Below are 22182 nucleotides of genomic sequence, written 5' to 3'. Positions count from 1 at the left end.
AGTGAAAGTTCTTGGTGATACGTTGATGGCGATAGGTGATCCTTTCTCTGATCGCAAACTTGTACAAATTGTGCTTGAAGGACTACCTGAAGATTATGGTCCATTCATCACCTATTTCAGAGCAAGAGATTCAAGCAACTTTGAAGATCTGGAGTCACAACTCTTAGCTGAAGAGGCTATGCTCGCAAAGTTTCAATCAAGTTCCTTGACTCTTAGCTCCGTTAACGTCGCTCATAATCCTCCTCTGTTTACCCCTATTTTAGGTGTTCAAGAACAGGGGAATACCAAACAACTAGAAACTATTCAATGAGGACATTATCAACAAGGAAACAACTCAGCAGGTTATGTACAACCAGCGCAAGATGGTTGGAGTGGTGGTCACGGCCGGAATCGTGGTGGCAGGTTCCTTGTTAACTGTCAAATCTGCAGGAAGAATGGTCATGAAGCTGCTAACTGCTGGTAGAGGTTCAATACAGGCTTCACACCTCCACAAACATCTCAACCTAATTTTCCAGTGACTACGAACGTTCCGGCGACAACAAACTTGATTGTCTCTCTCTCAAATTCCAGCTTGTCCAAACTGGAATACCTTAGCTGCTACAGCTGGTTCGCTGCAGTCTCAAGCTTCTTCTCCTCAAGCTGGAACTCCACGTGCACTTGCTGCCTCTACCAATGGTCAATTAGCACTTGACTAGTACCCTAACTCAAGAGCTTTGCACCAGGTAACTTGATGCAAAGCACTCAATATGATGGACCAGAGCATATCTACGTTGGAAATGGACAAGGTTTGTCAATCACCTCTGTTGGTTCAAGTAGTTTCTTATCTTCCTTTAAACCACACACTCCCCCCTGTCTACATAATCTACTTCTTGTTCCGAATATCATCAAAAATCTCATAAGTGTCAGCCAATTTGCTAAAGACAACAAAGTTTATTTTTAATTCCATCCTATTCACTGTATAATATGATGTTAAGTCTAGTTCTGATTATTCCGCAAGGTAATAAGGTTATGGTCACGCAATTGGTTATTTTAAACTCGGCAGTGTTAATGAGGAAAAAGCACACTGAAAAGTCAGGGTTAAATATCAAATGAATAGGTATGACCGTTGAGGAAAGTGAAAGATAGAAGTCATAGAATGGGAGAATGGAAGTAATTATAAGAACATAGATTGAATCATGAATAAAACATTTCATCTTATGATAAGATGATGAGGAAAAGAGGAACTAATTAATAGGGTAGCTTCGGGAACACAAGAAGAGTTCTCCGATTAGTCCATGGGTGATTGGACGAGTAGTTCTGTCGATTTTGAGGACAAAATCGCTTAAAAGGTGGGGAGAATATAATACTCCTAACTTAAATAATTTAATTAATTACTTCAAATTAAGTAATTAAGCATGTATTAGTGAGTAAAATTAAGTATAGGGCCTAACTAAGTGAATTGGGGTCACTTTTGAGGTAAAAATGTCACTTTTGAGGTAAAAAGTGTACTCAGTGAAAATTGAGGGGTATAAATGGGTGTAGGCAAAAGTACCCAAAATATAAAAATAAAAGTGAAAATATTCCTAGAATAATATTCCAGACATTTGAGTAAAGTTTGGTAATTAATGGAGTTGAATAGATAGATGAACCAATAGCCACTTGATCCCACTTAACCTATGTTAAGTGGCAAAGCAAATAAAGAACCCATTTTCCCCTCCCCAAACCCGTCGACCAAAAAGAAGAAAGAAAGAAAAGAAGAGAGAAGAGAAGGAGAGGAGGAGAAGAGAAAAGGAAAGGAAAGGGAGGAAACCCTAGATCCCTCTATTCTCAACCACTTTCTTTGATCCAAAAGCCTAAACCACCCCAAATCTTCCCCTCTTTCATAATCCAAGCTTGGTTTTGAGTGGGGGTCCTTGTGGAGTGAGATTTCTCCTTCCCAAAATTCGACCATTTGATGATTTGAGGAGTTTTGTGGCATCTCCACCCATGGGAGCTTAGGAGGCCTCTATTGCTTGGTTATGTGACCTATTATGGTAAGTTCCCACTTCTCCAACCTTGTGTTCATGGAGTTTTCTAGAGGTTGAAGATGATGAATAGTGTTTTTTGGGGTTTTATGAGTTTGAGTTTGATGGAGGCTTGGTGCCTTTGTAAATGTTGCTAGGAACGATAAATAAACGGTAGAAATGAGTTTAGAGTGTTATTTTAGTATGCTTTGATATTTGGAGAAATCTAGGCTTGGAACTATGGATTTCCTTGCATTGTTAGCATTATTTGATTGTATTCCTTGTGTTGATAGGATTGAGGCAAGAGAACCAAGTGGAGTGACCAACCCTGGTGGTTGTGAGCAATTGAGGAAAGTTCAAGACCAAGGTAAACCTTTGGACCTTGGGGTTGATCTCATTGAGTGTTCCACCATACTCCGTTGAGGAGAAATGGTTTATGAGATGTGATATGTAATTATGATCGTAATTGTATGCCCATGCATTGATTCATGCATTGATAAATGTTATAATTGATTAATTGATGTTTGATTGTTTAAGAATGATTGAGGAATGGTTGTAGAGATAGAAATAATGAATGAGGTAATGGTTGAGGATTGTAATTGAGGTTATGAGTGATAGTATTATGATGAGGATGATTGATAGGAACTTCTCTTGGAATTAGCCCTATGTGGATCTCTCTTGGAGGTTCCTAGATTGAGGTTAGGGACTTCCCTTGGAAACAGCCCTATGTGGATCTCCAGGTGGTAAAAGCCTAAGAGAAACAGCCCTTAGTGGATCTCTCTTGGAAGTCCATGTGATGGTTGTGGATAAGAATGTGTTAAGCTATTATGATTATGTGTGCATCGAAAGTGAACCTTAGGGTGGAGTGATCTCCAAGGACCTCTGGTTTACTGTGATATATTTGTATATCTCACCCCGTGTTGTGGGGCATCATTTCAGGTGCTGATAGAGGTGAGGTTGATCGAGGCAAGAAGCATGAGTAGATTGTACCAGATAGCTGGATATTTTGAGTTGCATGCCATTTATATTTGCTATATGTATATTTTGATGTCACATTATGTATTTTGAGGGAGTTAGTGCATGATCATTGTAGTGATGAATGCCTTGTTGTAAATGGCTTATAGCTTTGATCATGTTCCTTTTGTAGCTAAGTCCTTTGGCATGTATATGAGAATTGTAATTAAGACCTGATGTAGTGTTGTAATTAATGGAGATATATGTATGATGAAATGATATGCATGCTCCTCTTAATGTATGTGTACCTTGAAAGATTAGAATTCATGTATTGGAAGGACTATATGATGTCAATTAGGTGAAAGAGGACCATGGGTTTGAAAACCCATGTAGAAATAAAGACATCCTGTCTTGTTGTCCATTTTTCGTATTCCATATGATAGATTTGGACCCTTGTGTCTTTATGGAAGTTGTAGACAATCTTCTTAGCTTTCCATAGAGACCAAGATTGTGTAATTTGGATAAATATAACTAAAGTTATGGATGAAACACCTTAGGTAGGTCAAAATACCTTATTTTGGTCATCCAGCCCTGTTGTGTGGCGCCAGGGGCGCCAAACTTGCGCTAAGGGCGCCAACTGCCAAAACGAGGCATTAGCATTGGCGCTAAGGGCGCCACTGTGGCGCTTGGGGCGCCAACTTTCTGCCTCCTGGGACAATTTCACGCTACGAGCGTGGGATCCCACGCTATGAGCGTGGGAGTCCTGCAAATTTCTGCACCCTTTTCTTAGAAAATGCATAACTTGAGCTACGGTGCTCCGATTTGAGCGCGGTTTGAACCCACGCGTAGCTAATGAAAAATCCTTTAATATATTGGACAAAGGGAGACCATAAAGGCAGTATAGGAATTTCTTAAGTAAACAAAGAATGGATACGTATAGTGTGAGATGAGAATTATAAGGAAGTACAAGTTTTACAATTTAATAAAAAGCGAAGAGAGTTTAGTATTGAACTCGAGTAAATAATACTATGATGTTAAGTCTAGTTCTGATTATTCCGCAAGGTAATAAGGTTATGGTCACGCAATTGGTTATTTTAAACTCGGCAGTGTTAATGAGGAAAAAACACACTGAAAAGTCTCGTGTTAGTATGTGGGGATAGTCGTTGATTCTTGAAGCGGCCGGGCGTTACAAGTGGTATCAGAGCAGGGCCTCTCTTCCAGTACGGTGTGGTTCGAGGACGAACCAGGAGGAAGCTGGTGGGCATGTAACATCCCAAGAGCTGGCAAAGGCAGGGAGTGATCGCCGGTGCGAAATGGCACGGACAATGAGCGGCTCATGCCAAATCTTGCAGCTTGGGGGTTCATGAATGAATCGAATCAACACCCGAAAGAGAGGGATTCCAGAGACGGTGCTGGTATGAGACGGTACAGTTAGGAATGACTTATAAGAATTAATTGGTACTACCTATACTAACAAGATGCATCTACTTTTCGGTAGCCCGGATGGGAAGTTTTCCCGGGAAGTGTGCGAGTGAGGACAAAGCACACTGAAAAGTCTCGTGTTTGTGTGGGGACAGTCATTGATTGTTGCAAGTGGCCGGGCGTTACACACTGCTTTGTCAAATCACAAGAGTCTCAGGAGGTCTTACTTGAAGGCTTTCTAGGATATGATGGTCTATATAAATTCAAGGGGCTCCAAGCTTCTACTCCAGCCCTATCGAGACATGTTCCATGTTCAAATAAATCTGCCTGTATAGTGTCAGTTTGTAAATAAAATAAATCTGTCTGTAACTCTTTGCCGTGTAGTGAAGTCTGTAGTTGATGTATCAAGGAGCTACAATCTTCGGCATTCCAAATTGGGACATCCCTATTTTGAAGCTTTGAAAAAGATATTGTCTCATTGTAATATACCATTTGGAAATAAACTGTCTCTGATTTCTGCTCAGCATGTTGTATAGTGATAAAGCTGAGTATAGGATCTTGGCTCATTCTGCAGTTGAAATTTTGTGGGTGCAATCTCTTTTACAAGAGTTACAAGTTCCCATCAAGCTTCCAGTCGTCTATTGTGATAACCAGAGCACAGTTGCCCTTGCTCATAATATGGTTCTTCACTCTAGAGCAAAACACATGGAGCTTGATGTCTTTTTTGTCATGGAAAAAGTTCTGGCTAAGTCTCTAATTGTGCAACATATTTCATCTCCTCTACAAGTTGCTGACACATTTACTAAGTCACTATCTGCCTCAAGGTTTGCAGAGCTCAGAGACAAACTCGAGGTTTTTGATCACACAATGTTAACCAAACCTCCTTGAGCTTAAGGGGGGAACATTAGAGTAACTGATCTGTTAGATCAGTTAGTTAGTTCAGTTCTGCATCTTACGGAATCTGTTGTAACTGATTCCTTTAGTTAGACTATTTGCTCATTATGTTAGCTTACTGTTAGTAGGTCTATAAATAGACCCTTGTGTATTCTCTTAACCAGTTTTACATTTTACAGAAATATCAAATTCAATTCTCTCTCAGATTCTCTGGTTGTCTCTCTCTTTCTTGTCACTTTCTCTTTCGTTTATAATATCATATTGAAGCACCAACTCTCCTAAAAACTTAAGTTGTTATGTGAAGGTTCAAGATCGGTTTTAAACCTAATACACCCTTCATACAAAAGCAAATTTGAACCATGGACAATGCAGAGGACCATTTTACTTTGTGTTGAAATTCAGCTTAATTATGAAGGTGACAAGGATTGAACTCTTGAACACTTGGTGTTAGAGGCTCTAATACCATATCATGGGGCAAACTCTCCTAAAAACTTAGGTTGTTAGGTGGGGGCTCGGGAATAATTTTATATCTCAACACATGCAAATTGCATTAAAGTCTTAAAGTACTACTAGATTTGTTTCAGATCTTCCGGAAGATAAATAAACACACATTACATATGTCAATAATTGTGAGCCTGTCTGTGCTGTAGGCAGTTGTTTATTTGAAGAATCACAAGATACGGTTCCTCTCAAACAAAAACTCCAATCAACTTACCAAAATGAAAAATTCCAATCAAAACCATGAAAAAATCCATGAGTTAATTTAGCACCAAACGCCACAACGTAAAAGGGAAACCTAGTAACAGTTGTTAAAATTATGTATAAAGGCAAACCTTAGGCACGAAAACTTTTCCAGTTGTATTGTGTGCAATGCCCTCATTTATCAGAGATAATACTTCTGGATGCAACTTTGATGAGTCATCCGGTGGATTGTGTTTCTTCCTCCCAACGTATGCCTCGACTACAGTCATCTATAATGCCATAAAGTAAGTTACTATCAAATCTTGATAATTCAAGGATTTTAAATAAAATGAAAAAAAAAATACAGGATCTGGGAGTTTAGCAGATTGGAGGAATAGCTTTTTCACATGTAAACCTATTAGATAGATTATGTCTATCACAAAAATATCCACACCCGCACAATAGGTCTATCAAATAACCGAAGCCATATATTGAACTACTAATCTGTTCTATGAGTTCCTTCAATCATTTTCTCTATATTAGCCTTAACAAATATTGTATCCTTCTTCCATCCATACAGCAGCCTAGCCTTTGTGCATGAAAAAGGAAATGAAACCATTTTACATCATCAACCAAAAAAAAAAATCATAGAGTTTATCTTCATGAAGTTATACTGTTTAAAAGTCAGGAAAACATCAACATATTTACTCAACAATAACAAACAGTGCGACACAATTAAAACTTCAGGAAAGGGGCAATGACCAATGTGTTATGAACCTAAGACCACCTAAACTTAAAGAGAATGTGAATTCAATAAATTAGATAACTCTTGAAGCTTTCATTCATTTCAGTAATAATGTAAAATATACCCATACTCCTTTTAGACTATCCAAGTCTTCGACCATGAAACTTGCCTGATTTAAGGTCAATGTTCCCGTCTTATCACTGCAAATTGTTGTAGCAGAGCCCATAGTTTCGCAGGCTGACAGCCTTCGTACCTGCACATCTTTGGTTGTTAGAGAAGATGCTTTAAAACTAAATATGGCATAGAAGATTTGCAAAACTAAGACATGAAGGTGATTGTTAGAAAAATAAATGATATTTACCAAGGCTTTGTCTGCCATCATTTTCCGCATTGAGTAAGCCAGGCTATCGTGAAGGCAATAGAGGAAGAAAATTACACCATATTAGAAGAAAACTATATTAGGGGCCTAGTTTTCGCCACATCTATGTTATACAATGAGATAACCTAGCAAGTTGTACTTACGTTAAGGTAACAGCCAAAGGTAAACCTTCAGGCACTGCAACAACCACAATTGTGACCTGCATGGCTCTATATTTAGTTAAAAAACTATTAAAAACATAGAAGAATATACCTCAAAAAGGGAAGAAAGAAAAAACAGAGAAGAAAAAAGTAATCTATAAAACAGTTCAAAACACGCACTTACTGCAATGGTAAAAATTTTGATGACTCCATCCACTGCATCACTAACACTAGTTTTTCCGGCAACAAATTGGACGTGTCCCTCTAAATCTTTCGTGTTGCCGGAAAAGTATCTATAATTCCAAAGTCATAACATAGCATGTCAAAGATGGCACGTAGCCTGCTTGACTTATAAGTTATAACGTCCGAAAAAGAACATTTAACATTACCTGCCCAAGAGGATCGCAAGCACTGAAACAGCTACAGTAAGCCCAACTATACCAATTAAAGTTGCTACTCCATTCAAACGGACCTATTACATGTCACCAAAAGTAAGTTAAGTTTTAACACGCAGAGTTTTGGTAAGGTACTGCTAAAGCAACATCCTTTCTTTTTCTTTTTCTTTTTTGTTTTGGATAGAGGAGGAGGAACCTGTAACGGAGTCTCTTCCCCAGTATCCTCTGAGATACTTGCCATCAACAATCCCCACTCAGTATTGATACCAACACTAGTTACCTACAGATGGCAGTATAAAATGTTACTCATTGTGGTGGCATCCTGAAATTTTGTTTCATGTGCCTAAAGACCACTAGAATCATAATAAAAATAGAGGTAATCTATACACTTCTGCATAGAATAGAGCACCGATTAACGAATGTGAACAACAGAATGATAATAAAAATAATTATTGAAAGAATCAAAATCGCTGCATTACAAAGACACATGCAAATTACTCGTACAACTAATAATTAAAAATTAGAAATTTCCAGGAGACAACTAAAACAAATGAAAAATTAATATTATATTTTCACCCAGAAAAAAAGAAATTAACACTTAGGTGATACAATTCAAAATATTTTAGTTGACTGAAATAATCAAGAATGTAACACAATCAGCCAGCTCTCAGCAGTTTGGCCTTACATTAAGGAAAATCAAAGTGAAAGACAAGTACAGAAAATATTAGCATGCATACTGCCTAACAGCAGAATGCAACAACAAACTTCATAAGTAAAAAACTTTTTGCACTAAAATAATTCAAAATCCTAAAATTAATTATTTTTTTATCAGCAATGTTATCAGTTAAGAAAACTTTTGTAAAAAAACTGTTACGAATGCCCAATGACCATGGTTAAAGAGGGGGAAAAAAGTAAGCTGAAAAGTATAGGAATAAGTAACAAAATGCAACAAACTTTTTCTGTTTTTTCTATTCCAGAGTCATTTTCAAGAAAAGACATTCCTACTATTCAGCATTTTTCATTTTTTCTAACAACAGTAGCCATTGCTCATTTAAGGATATAATATCATATTATACCAGCATAACACCAACTCCATCTGCTACTTTGCAACCAGACATCAAAAAGGGTGCTTTGTGATCCTTATGAACCTGCATAACACTATTTGCTTAAAAGTCATAAGAATTAAAAACCAATATTTTGGTCAGTAGATACTACAAGAAACATACAATCTTGCTTTCACCAGTCATACTGGATTCATCAATTGCAAGTGAATGACCGGTGATTAATACTCCATCTGCAGGAACCTGAGTATATCCATAGAGTGATTAATGAAGATGGAAAACTGCTCAATTTCCAGACAAACTCAAAATACCATGCAAACTCACCTGATCTCCTATTTTAAGGGGTACAATATCACCAACAACAATATCAAATATCGATATTTTAATCGTTCTCCCACCTCTAATGACCTGTAACAAGTTTAAAAGTGTATAATCATAGTTTAGGTCCCCAGTGATAAGTAATGTTCGTTTATTTTTTTCTGTAGACAGTAATGTGCTAATAGTATATGTTACACACCTCCAATTGTATATTTTGTTTTTCTGCATTCAAATTCTGAAACTGCAGCGATTGCCGATAATCACTGACAGCTGACAGACAAAAGGTAAAAAGTAACAGCCTAAAGTCAGTCCTAGAAATATTTTGATACAGCTTGTAGTAGAGTCATTAATAAACAAAATTCCAAAAAGAACGCAAATAGTTCAAGGCAAAATAAAATTTTGTCCAATCTCAATATAGCCCTCCTTTAGACACGTACAAATTTTGATAGGACAAAATCCATTGTTTATTTATCAAAAACAGAAAGAAAAAATGATTATATACAATACCTGTAACTACAATGACAAGAAAAACTGCAAAAGCAATGCTACCCCCATCATACCATCCTTCTTCCAAACCCTATCAATTACAAATGAAGGAATGGATAAACCTTTGAGAATAATAAATTTGTCAATAAAGGTAGGAAGCAAATTTATTCTGTAAATAACCAATTCAATCCAAAAGTTTAAGTTGTTAGGTGAGGCTACATCAATGATTTTTTATACTTCTCTAACACGTCCTCTCATACAAGAGTCCATTGGGCTTGAAGGATGAATAATGCACAGACCCACCTACCTGTGCTAAGAAATTCTACAAGACTTAATTAATTATTAACTAAATGGAGGGCGGTGAGATCGAACTCATGACCTTGTGATCATTGAAGCTCTGATACCATGTAAAGAACCAATTCAACCCAAAAGCTTAAGCTAATGAGTGAGGTTACATTAACGATTTTATATATCTCTAAATAATAATCCGAAGATTCAGAATCAGGCACCATGCAGAAAAGGGCACATAAAGAGAGGAGAGGGGTCCCGAAATAAAATGCATTAAGTAAACAAGAAAATTTTAGTAAAGCCAAAAGGCCAAAGAAATCATACAGTGAATATCGGCTGAAATAGAATGTGATGAATTCAGTTTATTTTATCATGTATGCCATGCTCAAGTATTGATAGCGTAACATTAATGATGCAGGCTAGCAATATTCCTGAAACATAGATTCCAAGAACATCATAAAGGACAAACTAGCATTACATTTATATTTTAATTTTTGATAAAACCAGCTCATTTTTATTGTTATTGATTGGATGAGTAGATATCCAACTTTTACATGATATCTGAGTCCGACGGTAATAGGTTGTGAAGAAACAGTTTCTTAATGTATTATATGGGTCATTCGTAATTGACATATACTAATTTTAGTTTCTGACTGCGCACTATATCTTTTTTTTTTCCAGATGGTCTCGTTTTAGTCCTTTTCCTCTTCATCTCCTCCCTCTACTTCTTTTCCCCTGAGTCAATGGTAATAGGTTGTGAAGAAACAGTTTCTTAATGTATTATATGGGTCATTCGTAATTGACATATACTAATTTTAGTTTCTGACTGCGCACTATATCTTTTTTTTTCCAGATAATCCATTTTTAGTCCTTTTCCTCTTCATCTCCTCCCTCTACTTCTTTTCCCTTTCTTTTATTACTTATATATATATATATATTATTACTATTTTATTCATTTATTTTTATTTTTATTTTATCTTTTATCTTTTTTCAACTCTTTTGTATCTTTTATTTGAGTTCATCTACCACCGACCTAAATTAGTTTGGGATAAAAGTATTGTTGATATTGATGTTTGTATAAGGATTGCCCATATGAAAGAAATTGTTCAAACATAATAAGACCTGGTCAGGTCAGGTTCATCTTAAATTTTTCTTTCAAATGTGTCACCTATCAAGAGAGGCAAAAGCCTAGCAAAGCATAAGCGTGAAGCTCATATGCCCAGAATCCATTTTCATACATAATTAAGCTTCACTTCCTTCCACAAAATCAGGGATCCATTACCAATGCTCAATTTACTATTGTGAATGATGAGGATTAGCAAATATGAGTCCTAATCATACCTCTGTTTTTATTCCAAGTGCCAATGACACTGCAGCTGCTATAATCAATATTATGAGAGTCAGATCTTGCCAAGCTTCCCATAAAAACCTCTGTAAAACAATCACATAGAATTAATGCCGGTGTATTAATTAATTCATCAATTGTAGTTTCAAAAAAATGATAAAATCATAATGAATATACCCAGAAACTTCTCCCTTTTTTCCGAGGATATGTATTAGTTCCAAATGCATTTTTCCTTTTTGATAGATCAGCGTCATCACCACTAATTCCTTTATCCGGATTTGATTTTAGTAAATTTGACAAGCCTTTGATCTAAACAAGATATCACTAGATTATATTAGCAAAGCATATCACTTCAACATCTGTGTAAGCAACCCAAAAATATATTGTAGACTTGCCCCCCCGTATTGTTGTAAAGCAGAAACATTCTGATCCTTAGACATTGAAGAAAGTTGTTCGAGCCCAACTGCGAAGTCACCATCAACTGGAGTTGGGGGTGTCATTGCTGCACCTGTCACTGGATGATTCAAAATACAAATTGAAAGATCACAATAAGTAACTCAAAATGCATAAGCTTTAGTGCTAAAACAAGAAACAAGATAACTAAATGTATGCCAAAAACAGATAAATTAATTGAAAGCAAATCAAGATTCCTGCTACAGAATACAGATTGGTTTATGCATAACGAATGCCAAGTAGGACTAGAAACTAAAAGCAATTCACATTACAACAGCTCTATAGGGGTGTGTGACTTTCACCAGTTAATAATTGCTAAATTTCATATCCGCCTAAAGATATCAAATACATTAGGATCTTTTATTCCAGATACAAAAAACCAAATAGCTTAATTATTTTATTAACCATTATTAATAGTCTGCCACTAGCTTTACATGTGTTACCTTAAAAGAAAAAAGAAAAAAGAAAAAAGAAAAAAGAAAAAAGAAAAACGAAAAACGAAAAACATCAATACCAAATTTATTTTACTTTTTTTTTAGGATTTTATGCCAATAACCACTCTGGTTCGTTTTTGCTAACTATGTTTATGCTACAAACTTACCATTGCCGCGAATACCTGATTTCCTAATTTGTATTACAGTGGCAGCAGGCTAATGTTTAATAAAATTATTATTCTTTCCAAGTTCTTGGTAAGCAATGATGACAATCATCAGAATCATTAAAAGATGGGGAGAAAAAAATGAAAGATGTAATTTATAAGAAAGGTAGTTTACCTAGCTCACGCTCACCGGCCAATCTGAAAAGCAGTGCTGCCTAATAGAACAATCAATCGTTGATTAGAAAAATAAAAGATGGTTAGAAACAATTAATTCGAAAACATATTTTCCATTCCGAAACATTACTCTTATGACTTGCGCATGAGCTCTAATCAAGCTTTTCTTTTGCTCTTTCTCCTCTTCCTTTTTCAAGTCCAGAGTATATCTAAAACGCCTGGATGCATTGAGCACGAGTGCTGCTTGCTGCACATGAATGAAACTAGTTTAGATGACTTGCAAAAGCATACTACTACACTAGTGTTCGTCCCCAAAATTACACAAGTTAAACACTCAATCCGGTGATTAAATAATGCTAAAACTTGCACGGATTGGTGAATTCTCCGTGACAAATTCCGCTGTATTAGAGTATTATTTGCTGCCCAGGAACCAGAAATGCAACTTCTACATTCATTTAAATATAATAAGGGGAGAGTTCTTCGCTGTTTATTATTAGCTTAAGGTAGACATGAATCAATCAATAGTTTTGAACAAATTTGAAAACTAACCCTTTGGCCCCACTGATGAAAGTGACGCACGTAGTTAATTATTTATCTGTTAACCGTTATCTGTTAATTGGTTAAGTAGTTCCTCTTTTTACGGAGATTACTTAGAAGTTAGTTCATGCTTTGTATTCTCTGTATATATAAGATTTGTATCATCAAGAATTAATCAGAATATTCATTACTTCATTTTCCATGTGTTCCTTGAGTTCTTTGGATCGTAATATGGTATCAGAGCTCTAGAGAGCTCTAGTATCGCAGCTTCCTAATTCTATTAGCTTCTGTTGAAGCATTTTCCTTCTTTGTTCTTGATTTCCTTTCTGTTCATCCTAATGGCGAACCAGAGCACTCTACCAGATCATTTGTCAAATCCAGCGAACTCATTGTACCTTCACCCGAGCGAAAATCCATCCTTAGCTCTTGTGGCTCCTCCCTTTATTGGACGCAACTTCCATACTTGGTTGTGTGCCATGAAAATGGCTTTGCTTTCGAAAAACAAGATTTGTTTTGTAGATGGAAGCTTTCCTCCTCCTGATAATCAGGATCCTTTGTTCTCAGCTTGGGAACGATGCAACACAATGGTACTGTCTTGGATTCATCGTTCCATTGATGAATCGATCTCAAAGTCCATTTTGTGGATTGAAAATGCTGCTGATGTGTGGCGCGATCTTTCTGAGCGATTCTCCCAATCTGACATGTTTAGTGTTGCTGATCTCCAAGAAGATATTCAACGTTTACATCAAGGAGATAAAAGTGTTTCTAATTATTACACAGAAATGAAAACACTTTGTGATGAATTGGATAATCTCAGTCCTCTACCAAGATGCTACTGTGGAGCTCTTGATGAAATGCGACATGGACGAGAACGTGATCAAGTGATCAGGTTTCTTAAAGGCCTGAATGATCAGTTCTCACATGTTCGCTCACAGATCATGTTGATCCAACCATTACCTAACATGAACAAGGCGTTTTCACTTGTTACACAACAAGAACGCTTAATTCTGAAGTTCATGGAGGAGTTGCTATAGAACCTAAAGCATATTTTGTAGATCAGCGTCGTCGAAATGGTAACTTCAATAAAGAAAGAGGTCCAAAGCCACGTGAAAACAAGCTATGCACATACTGTGGGAGAACTAATCACACGGTGGATATTTGCTATATGAAGCATGGATATCCACCAGGGTTCAAATCAAGGCCCAAGAATGCTTCTGCAAATGCGATTCTCAGTGATGAAAGAACTGAACGCAATGATTTACAAGATGCAATGGTTATGACTCAGCAGCAATATCAGAACATAATGAATATGTTGCAACAGACAAAGATTCACAATGGAGAAGAAGAAAACTCCAATAATCATGTTGTTAACATGATCCACGCAGCTTCCACTACAGCATTCGCTACTCTTGCTGAGACACAGAATTCTGGTAAGACAAATTTTCATTGGATCCTTGACACAGGAGCAACGAATCATATATCTTACAATTTATCTCATTTCACTTCTTTGCATGAGATTAGTCCAGTTTCCATCACTTTACCTGATGGTTCGAAAGTTTTAGCTCATCACTCTGGATCTGTTGAAGTATTAGAAAACATGCATTTATCTGATGTTTTGTTTGTTCCAGATTTTTGCATTAATCTAATATTTGTGGCCAAGCTAGTTGAATCACTTCATTGTGAGCTCACATTTCGTAATTCTGTATGTTACATCAAACAGATCAAGCCACAGCGAGTGATTGGTTTAGCTAGATTACACAATGGACTGTTCCAATTGGATTCATGCAGCAACAAGAAATTGGAAGAAGATAATATTTCTGATAGCAAATTTGCAAATAACACGTCCAGTGATGCCTCCATGTTATGGCATTTACGTTTTGGACATGCCTCAGACTTTGTGTTGAAAGTGATGTGTAGAAAATTTTCCTTTATAAAGTGTAATAAAGATTGTACTCCTTGTGAGATATGTCACATGGCAAAACAAAAAAAATTGCCATATAGTGTGAGTACCACTAGAGCTGATAAACCCTTTGACCTCATTCATGTAGACATTTGGGGTCCATTATCTGTCACTTCTCTTACTGGATTCAGGTATTTCCTGACTGTTGTTGATGACTACTCAAGATATACTTGGGTGGTTTTGATGAAAAATAAAGGAGAGACAAGGAATCACTTGCAGAACTTTATTTCTTTGATTAAAACTCAGTTTGGTGCATGTATTAAAACAATAAGAAGTGACAATGGACAAGAGTTTTATATGAAGGACTTTTATGCTAAAGAGGGAATTATCCATCAGACTTCTTGTGTGGAATGCCCTCAGCAAAATGGTGTAGTAGAGAGGAAACACCAACACCTTCTCAGCATAGCTCGTGCTTTGATGTTTCAATCTAAAGTTTCTCTGAAATTCTGGTCTTTCTCGATCTTACATACTGTACATTTGATTAATAGACTGAGTAGTCCCATCTTACAATACAGCACTCCATATGAGCTTCTGCATACTTCAGCACCAATACTGGTTCACTTGAAAGTTTTTGGCTGTTTGTGTTTTGCCAACACCCTATCATCTAGTAGAAACAAGTTCAGCCCGCGAGCTAGAAAGTGTGTGTTTCTAGGATACAAAGATGGAACCAAAGGATATATGGTTATGACCTTCAGTCTTATGAAATATTTGCTTCTCGAAACGTGGTATTTTATGAACAGTGCTTTCCATTTGCTGACAGTAAAAGTGATGCAGTCACTTGTAAAGACACATGTGTTCTGCCCATCTCTTCTGTACCTTTGATAGATGACCTTTTTCATTTATCAAATGACCCTAACAATTCTACTCTTCCTACCTATACACTTTCTACCTGTAACCCACCTATTTCACCTAATGACACTACCCTCCATTCCACTTTATCAGAAACTTTAAACATTTCACCTAATTATCTTCCCAATGAAAGTCATGTATCAATGCCCTCACCTCCTGCCATTACACATACTCCTAGACACTCTACCCGCATCAAACAACGTCCCATTTACCTTCAAGACTTTCATTGTTCACTCACATCCAAAGCTACTTATCCCATCTCTTCTGTCTTGTCTTATGACCAATGTTCTCTTCCTCACAAAACCTTATGCTTTAATCTTCAAACCATTGTTGATCCACATACATATTCAGAAGCTGTCAAAGATCAGTGTTGGCGTGATGCCATGAAGACTGAAATTTCTGCCTTAGAGCAGAATAACACATGGGTACTCACTGAACTCCCTCCTGGCAAGAAACCAATTGGGTGTAAGTGGGTTTTCAAGTTGAAATATCATGCAAATGGCACTGTTGAACGTTATAAAGCTCGCCTAGTAGCAAAGGGATACACTCAACTTGAAGGAGTGGATTTCCTAGATACTTTTTCTCCAGTAGCTAAGATCACAACAATCAGAACCCTGCTTGCAGTTGCAGTTTCAAATGGCTGGCTATTGGAACAGTTAGATGTCAACAATGCCTTTCTTCACGGAGATTTGAATGAAGAAGTGTATATGGAGTTTCCCTTTGGCATCAAATGTTCGAAGCCTAGCCAAGTTTGTCGATTGCAGAAGTCATTGTATTGCTTGAAACAAGCCAGCAGACAATGGTATTCGAAGCTTACTTCTGCTTTGAAATCCATTGGTTACACTCAATCTGAAGCAGATCATTCACTGCTTACTAAATCCAAGAATGGTTCATTCACAGCTCTTCTCATTTATGTTGATGACATAGTGTTAGCTGGGAATGAATGATGAAAGAGAGATTAAAAGTGTTAAACAATTCCTTGATAGTCAGTTCCGCATCAAGGACTTGGGTGCGCTTCATTATTTTCTTGGATTAGAAATCATTCGTTATTCAGATGGATTAATAGTTAACCAGAGAAAATATGCACTTGAGATAGTTGCAGATGGAGGGCTCTTGGGATCCAAACCATGTTCTACTCCCATGGAACTGGGTACAAATTTAGAACGGGAGAAAGGTCAACCATGCTAAGATCCTAGTAGCTACAGAAGACTAGTTGGGAGACTACTTTATTTGACAACAACAAGGCCAGATATCAGCTATGTTGTTCAACAGCTAAGTCAACATATTGGGAACCCTACTGATCTTCATATGCAAGCTGCCACTCGCGTATTGAAGTATCTAAAAGGGACTCCAGGTAAAGGGCTTTTCTTTGCAGCCAAAAATGAATCCAAGATCAATGCTTTTGCGGACTCAGATTGGGCAACTTGTCCAGATACTCGTCGTTCCATAACTGGATATTGCTTTTTTTTTGGGTCTTCTTTGATTGGATGGAGATCAAAGAAGCAAAATATTGTATCTCGTTCATCTTCTGAAGCCGAATATAGAGCATTAGCTAGCTTAACATGTGAGCTGCAATGGGTCAAGTATCTTCTTAATGATTTAGGAGTTCAATTAATGCAGCCAATGGCAGTGTTTTGTGATAATCGTTCTGCCATACATCTAGCCCATAATCCAAGCTTCCATGAGAGGTCAAAGCATATAGAGATAGACTGTCACATTGTCCGGGAGAAAATTAACAGTGGACTCATTCATCTTCTTCCAATCTCTAGTTCAGAACAACTAGCAGATTCCTTCACCAAAGCATTGCCTCCACGAATGTTTAAAGACTTAATCAGCAAGCTGGGGTTGTTCGATGCACACCTCCCACATTGAGGGGGGCTGATGAAAGTGATGCACGTAGTTAATTATTTATTTGTTAACCATTATCTGTTAATTGGTTAAGTAGTTCCTCTTTTTACGGAGATTAGTTAGAAGTTAGTTCATGCTTTGTACTCTCTGTATATATATGATCTGTATCATCAAGAATTAATCAGAATATTCATTACTTCATTTTCCATGTGTTCCTTGAGTTCTTTGGATCGTAATACCCACACCAAAGAATCATATTGGATTTTTCATTCAGAATCAGAACTGATCTTCTTTCCATTTATTCAGTACTTATCATCCAACTTGTAGCCAATTAAATCAAGTCTCTCGTTCCTTCTATTTCTAAACCTAGTAGATGCATTCGCAGGTTGTTAAATGGTCACAAACAACTTGTAAATTCATTTCTTCTTTCTCCTATTTCAAACTTCAAACAAAAACACGCTTTACAATAAAGAGTCTCTGAGGAGTTGCAACGAGTTGGTGATTACACTAACGAATGCATATCTACATTCCCAACAACCATGCAACCATATATACATTTATGCACATTAATTTACGAATAACAAATATAATATAGAAATAGGAATAGGAATAGGAATAGGAATAGGAATAGAATGATTACTCTCCAACGCCTGAGCGTCTCGTGCGATGCATTTTTGGTTTGGGCAATGTCGAAAGGATCGTCGGGATCAACGAGTTCGTCGTCGTCGTCATCTTGGTTGTTGTCGGAGGGAGGGAGGGCGTCATTGTCAGGTGGGTGCGTGCTATCGACGTTTACGGTGACGGTGAGGTGGCCGTTGGAAGCAGGAGTCATGGTTGCCGTCTTCACAACGAATTCAAATGCTCACTGCGTGGGAAACGCAAATGGCCACACCACACACACACACAAACAGGGATGTGCCTGCACTAGCACAACAAAAACCACGGATCACCGGTTTACGGGGCCCACCATCTCCATCCAATTCCAACCTATTATTATTCAATGTAGTAAATAATTAATAATAATTTAAAACTATGAACGAATAAAATTAATAATTAAAAAAAAAAACAAACAACAGAGTTGTGCGCCCTGTGCTATTGTGTGGTGATGCTAGAGTGGCGCTCCGTTCCGTTAAATTTTTGTGGACAATATCTCAGGACACACAGGGTATATAATTTACCTCATCATTCTCTCATTTTCATTTTCAATTTACCCTTCATTTTTTCTAAAAATAGAAAACCCAAACAAGAGTTGTTGCTAGCTAAGCACGAACTAACGTCAACCATTACTATTGGTGTATATATATTCCTTTGTTTCTTGATGTATTTTAAAATTAAGATATGATGTGTTAATTAAGTATTATATAGTGATTGATGCTGCATTTTCGGTACACCACTCTTGCCCTATAATTTATTATAAAACACGAATCATGCAAGCGATAAGTGTGTACCTTTTAAAGTAATCTGTGTGAATCCATGGCGATCATAAATTCTGAAAACATCCGGCTACTGTGTAAATCAAGAATTGGACATCTAGCTTGTACGTCAAGCATATTTGTAAATAATACTTCCTCCTTTCAACTAGCTAGCAAATGTAAATGCTGCTAAGGTATCAGAATTAGCGTGAGATTTCAATCCCATGAAATATTCCAATAACATTAGTTTTCACAAATCATAGGTCTTGAGCTATATTTGTTCCTAATCTATAACTCAACATGCTTATCAATTTAGCTCAAGTCTAACAAGTAACAAACATAATGCATCACAGACCAAGGGAAAAGGGCACGAGTGAGGTGGCAAAGTAGGCGGGTCTCGCCGTCAACCCATCAAAAAAAAATGAGCTAGTCTGTCCTACTCCGCTTTTGAAAGTGGGCTAAAAAACTCAGCTCATCTCCTCCCGTTTGATGGGTTGTGCGGGTTGGCCAGCTAGCCCGAGCCTACTTTACACTTACTCGCCTCAGCCCGTCCGTATCCACCATCAACCCATCAAAAAATGAGCACGCCCCACTTTTGAGATAGGTTGAAATACTCAGTTTGTGTCCCATTCAACCTTCTCCGGGCACCATGCCCTCGGGGTATGGCCCGTTTGGGCTAGCCCCTCATTATAACAGTGGGTGCACTAAGCTTCGCAACCGGAGAAAGGACGAGACTAATCCCCCAACCGAAGATTTTTTGGCTTATCCTCTAGCCCCCAAAGATTTTCCAAGAAACTGCTTGAGGCAGGGTTTGATCCCTGCGCCAAACAATCCCTTGGGAGCTCAGCTGCCAACTGGGGTTCAATTATCGTTTTTTAAATACATCAAAAAGTAAATGAGTAAATAATACTTATAGTCAAAATGTGTGAGTGTGCTTCCATCCTACTCTTATGGATTGATAAAAACCAATTGATCACTTTTTGTGCTTCGTTTTTTCTGAATTCAAACCTTAAGATTTACATCTTTTGGATATGCGTGTTTTCCTGATTGGAAAAGTTAAATTATTCGTGGTGTATATGTAGATCTTTTAAAATGAAATCTACGTACTTGTTGGCACGTCTAGCTAGAATGCATTCCTCTCTTCTTTTGGCTATGTTCCGTGAATAGGGATGGATGCTTTCTTATAATAAAGTATTGTTTTTTATACAATTAATTACTCATTGTGATAATCACTAACCAAAAGAAATCTTATAAAGGGGATGTATTACATACTGGATTGCTGTAAGTATAGTATTTTAAGCAAGGTGGAAAGTTATTTACTCTAAGTAAATACTACGTTAATGAAAACATAAAGAATGGAGGAAAGAGAAAATTGAGTACTCGGTTAAAATATTAAAAATTGACTCACTAATTAAACAGAGATGGAAGGTATTGTTACACAATAATATAAATAATTAAAATACACTTACCCAACCATATAAAGCTTTTGAGTTGAATTGATTCTTTACATGATATCAAAACTTCAATGATTAACTAATCACGAATTCGATCTTCCTGCCTTCACTTTGTGGTGGAATTAAAAATAAATAGAAGATAAATTAAAAATTGAGTCTGTAAAAAGCTTATCATATAATTGTCAAATTTAACGCAAACAATATATAAGTTCACTAAAATAAAATAAATCAAATATATCAATCAATGGAAACGGAACTCTTGAAATTCTTAATTACCAAGAGAAAGACGGAGGATGAATTTGGATGAGATGATGAGTTAATTAATAATTTTATGGAATCGAGTTTTAACTAATTCCGAGTATATACATATCACTATCAGAAGGAACTTACTATGGAATGGGAAATGCATGATTCTGCTGTAATGGAGACTATATATGGTGAACATAACGAGTGATAATATATAATTATTGTGCAATGGAAAATAAATTCTTTTAAAAAATAAGATGTATAGATACCGTAAGAGAAAGAAGATATGTATGTGGTCGCGGAGTTACAAATAGAGACCTGAGTTCTGCAAAAGAGATTTCGATCCAATACTGATATCACTTATATCAGTGAACGGTATCAGCGTATTGCCAAAAAAGCAGGTTGAATCCTTCTTCGCTTCGACGAGAATGGATGTGGAGATTGACTTAGGAGACTTGTAGATGTTGGAAATGACGTAGGAAACTTCGTGGAAACTTCCCAATCGTGCATATACACCAAGGCAAAACCAACTATAGTTATTTACTGTTTCTTTTTTTGGCATGCATGCAGCTGCAATAGCGATATCCTATTTTGTTTTTAAGTAAAATAGTTATTATCTTATGTCACGTATGATAAATATTACACTCATGAAATCTTGTATCTATTTTTTCTCTTCTTCTTTTTTTAAAAAAAAATTTGTGGATCCCATAACTTCATTTTACCCATACAAAATACTTATTTTGTACAACATAAGATTAATAATTTCTTTATTTTTAAGCTTTAATTTTATTTGTGGCCGGTGATATCATAAGAATTTGGGTGGAAATAAGAGAAAATGAGGAGAAAAAGAATAAGTGTTATGATGATATAATACAAAAGGAAAAGTTCTAAGAAGACTTTTAATTTTAATTAAATAAAAAATACATTATATATAAAATTTATTCTAAAGATAATATTTAAAATACTCTAAATTATTTTAATGTATAATTTTAATATTATGATATATTTTTTAGTTATTTTAATATTCTTCCTCATGCTAGAGTTTATTAAACTTTTAACTTGTTACAATTAAATATAAGAAAAAATGTGTGTCATTTTAAAGGATGTAAACTTGTGTCGAGAGAAAAAGAGATAGATAAAGGAAGAAAGAGAATTGACAAAAAAATTAAAGGTGTGAATCTTACCTCTATGTGAGAGTGAAAGAATATAAGTTATGTTATTTAAAATGATAAATATTTTTCGACAAACAAATAATAATAATATAATTTTACTTTTGCGAGAAACGGGATTATACTACTTTTGGTAATTAAAGACGAAACTTGGACCACATGGGTCACGGTCAGATTGTGATAAAACAGTATGAAACCAATAAGCGAGCGAAAAGTAGGACTAAAGTAGAAATGAATCAAGCTGTCCCCACCAAAAAGAAAATAGGGTGAATCGGTGAATAGATAATTGAGAGTTGACGTAATTAAGGATAAATGGTTCCACATTATACGAATACTTAATATCAACATGATATAAATTTTTATTCATTTCAAAAAAATTAACATCAACATGA

At 36.4% G+C, this 22182-nt stretch overlaps 1 protein-coding gene across 1 annotated transcript in view; it reads right to left on the bottom strand.

Moving 5' to 3' along the window:
* LOC133298992 (calcium-transporting ATPase 9, plasma membrane-type-like) overlaps nt 1–21036 on the bottom strand; it is a 31425-nt gene extending 10389 nt beyond the window's left edge. The window contains exons 1-21 of the mRNA XM_061498377.1: nt 20940–21036; nt 20391–20484; nt 18958–19107; nt 18150–18496; nt 12446–12562; nt 12317–12356; nt 11486–11604; nt 11268–11399; nt 11087–11176; nt 9479–9548; nt 9171–9241; nt 8978–9061; nt 8819–8896; nt 8669–8740; nt 7789–7872; nt 7587–7669; nt 7382–7490; nt 7201–7256; nt 7040–7082; nt 6848–6931; nt 6086–6223 (exon numbers count right to left, since the gene is read on the bottom strand). Coding sequence (XP_061354361.1) covers nt 6086–6223; nt 6848–6931; nt 7040–7082; nt 7201–7256; nt 7382–7490; nt 7587–7669; nt 7789–7872; nt 8669–8740; nt 8819–8896; nt 8978–9061; nt 9171–9241; nt 9479–9548; nt 11087–11176; nt 11268–11399; nt 11486–11604; nt 12317–12356; nt 12446–12562; nt 18150–18341 — 1662 coding nt within the window. The 5' untranslated portion in view covers nt 18342–18496; nt 18958–19107; nt 20391–20484; nt 20940–21036. The remainder of the gene's footprint in view (nt 1–6085; nt 6224–6847; nt 6932–7039; nt 7083–7200; nt 7257–7381; nt 7491–7586; nt 7670–7788; nt 7873–8668; nt 8741–8818; nt 8897–8977; nt 9062–9170; nt 9242–9478; nt 9549–11086; nt 11177–11267; nt 11400–11485; nt 11605–12316; nt 12357–12445; nt 12563–18149; nt 18497–18957; nt 19108–20390; nt 20485–20939) is intronic.
* Between the last annotated feature and the right edge of the window lie 1146 nt (nt 21037–22182).

This window comes from Gastrolobium bilobum, unplaced genomic scaffold (assembly GCF_033153095.1).
Source record: "Gastrolobium bilobum isolate Gb01-03AN ecotype WA unplaced genomic scaffold, APGP_CSIRO_Gbil_v1 utg37919, whole genome shotgun sequence".
NCBI classification, from domain to species: Eukaryota; Viridiplantae; Streptophyta; class Magnoliopsida; order Fabales; family Fabaceae; genus Gastrolobium; species Gastrolobium bilobum.
The sequence above is the reverse complement of the archived record's forward strand: the minus strand, read 5'-3'. Positions and strand labels throughout refer to the sequence as shown.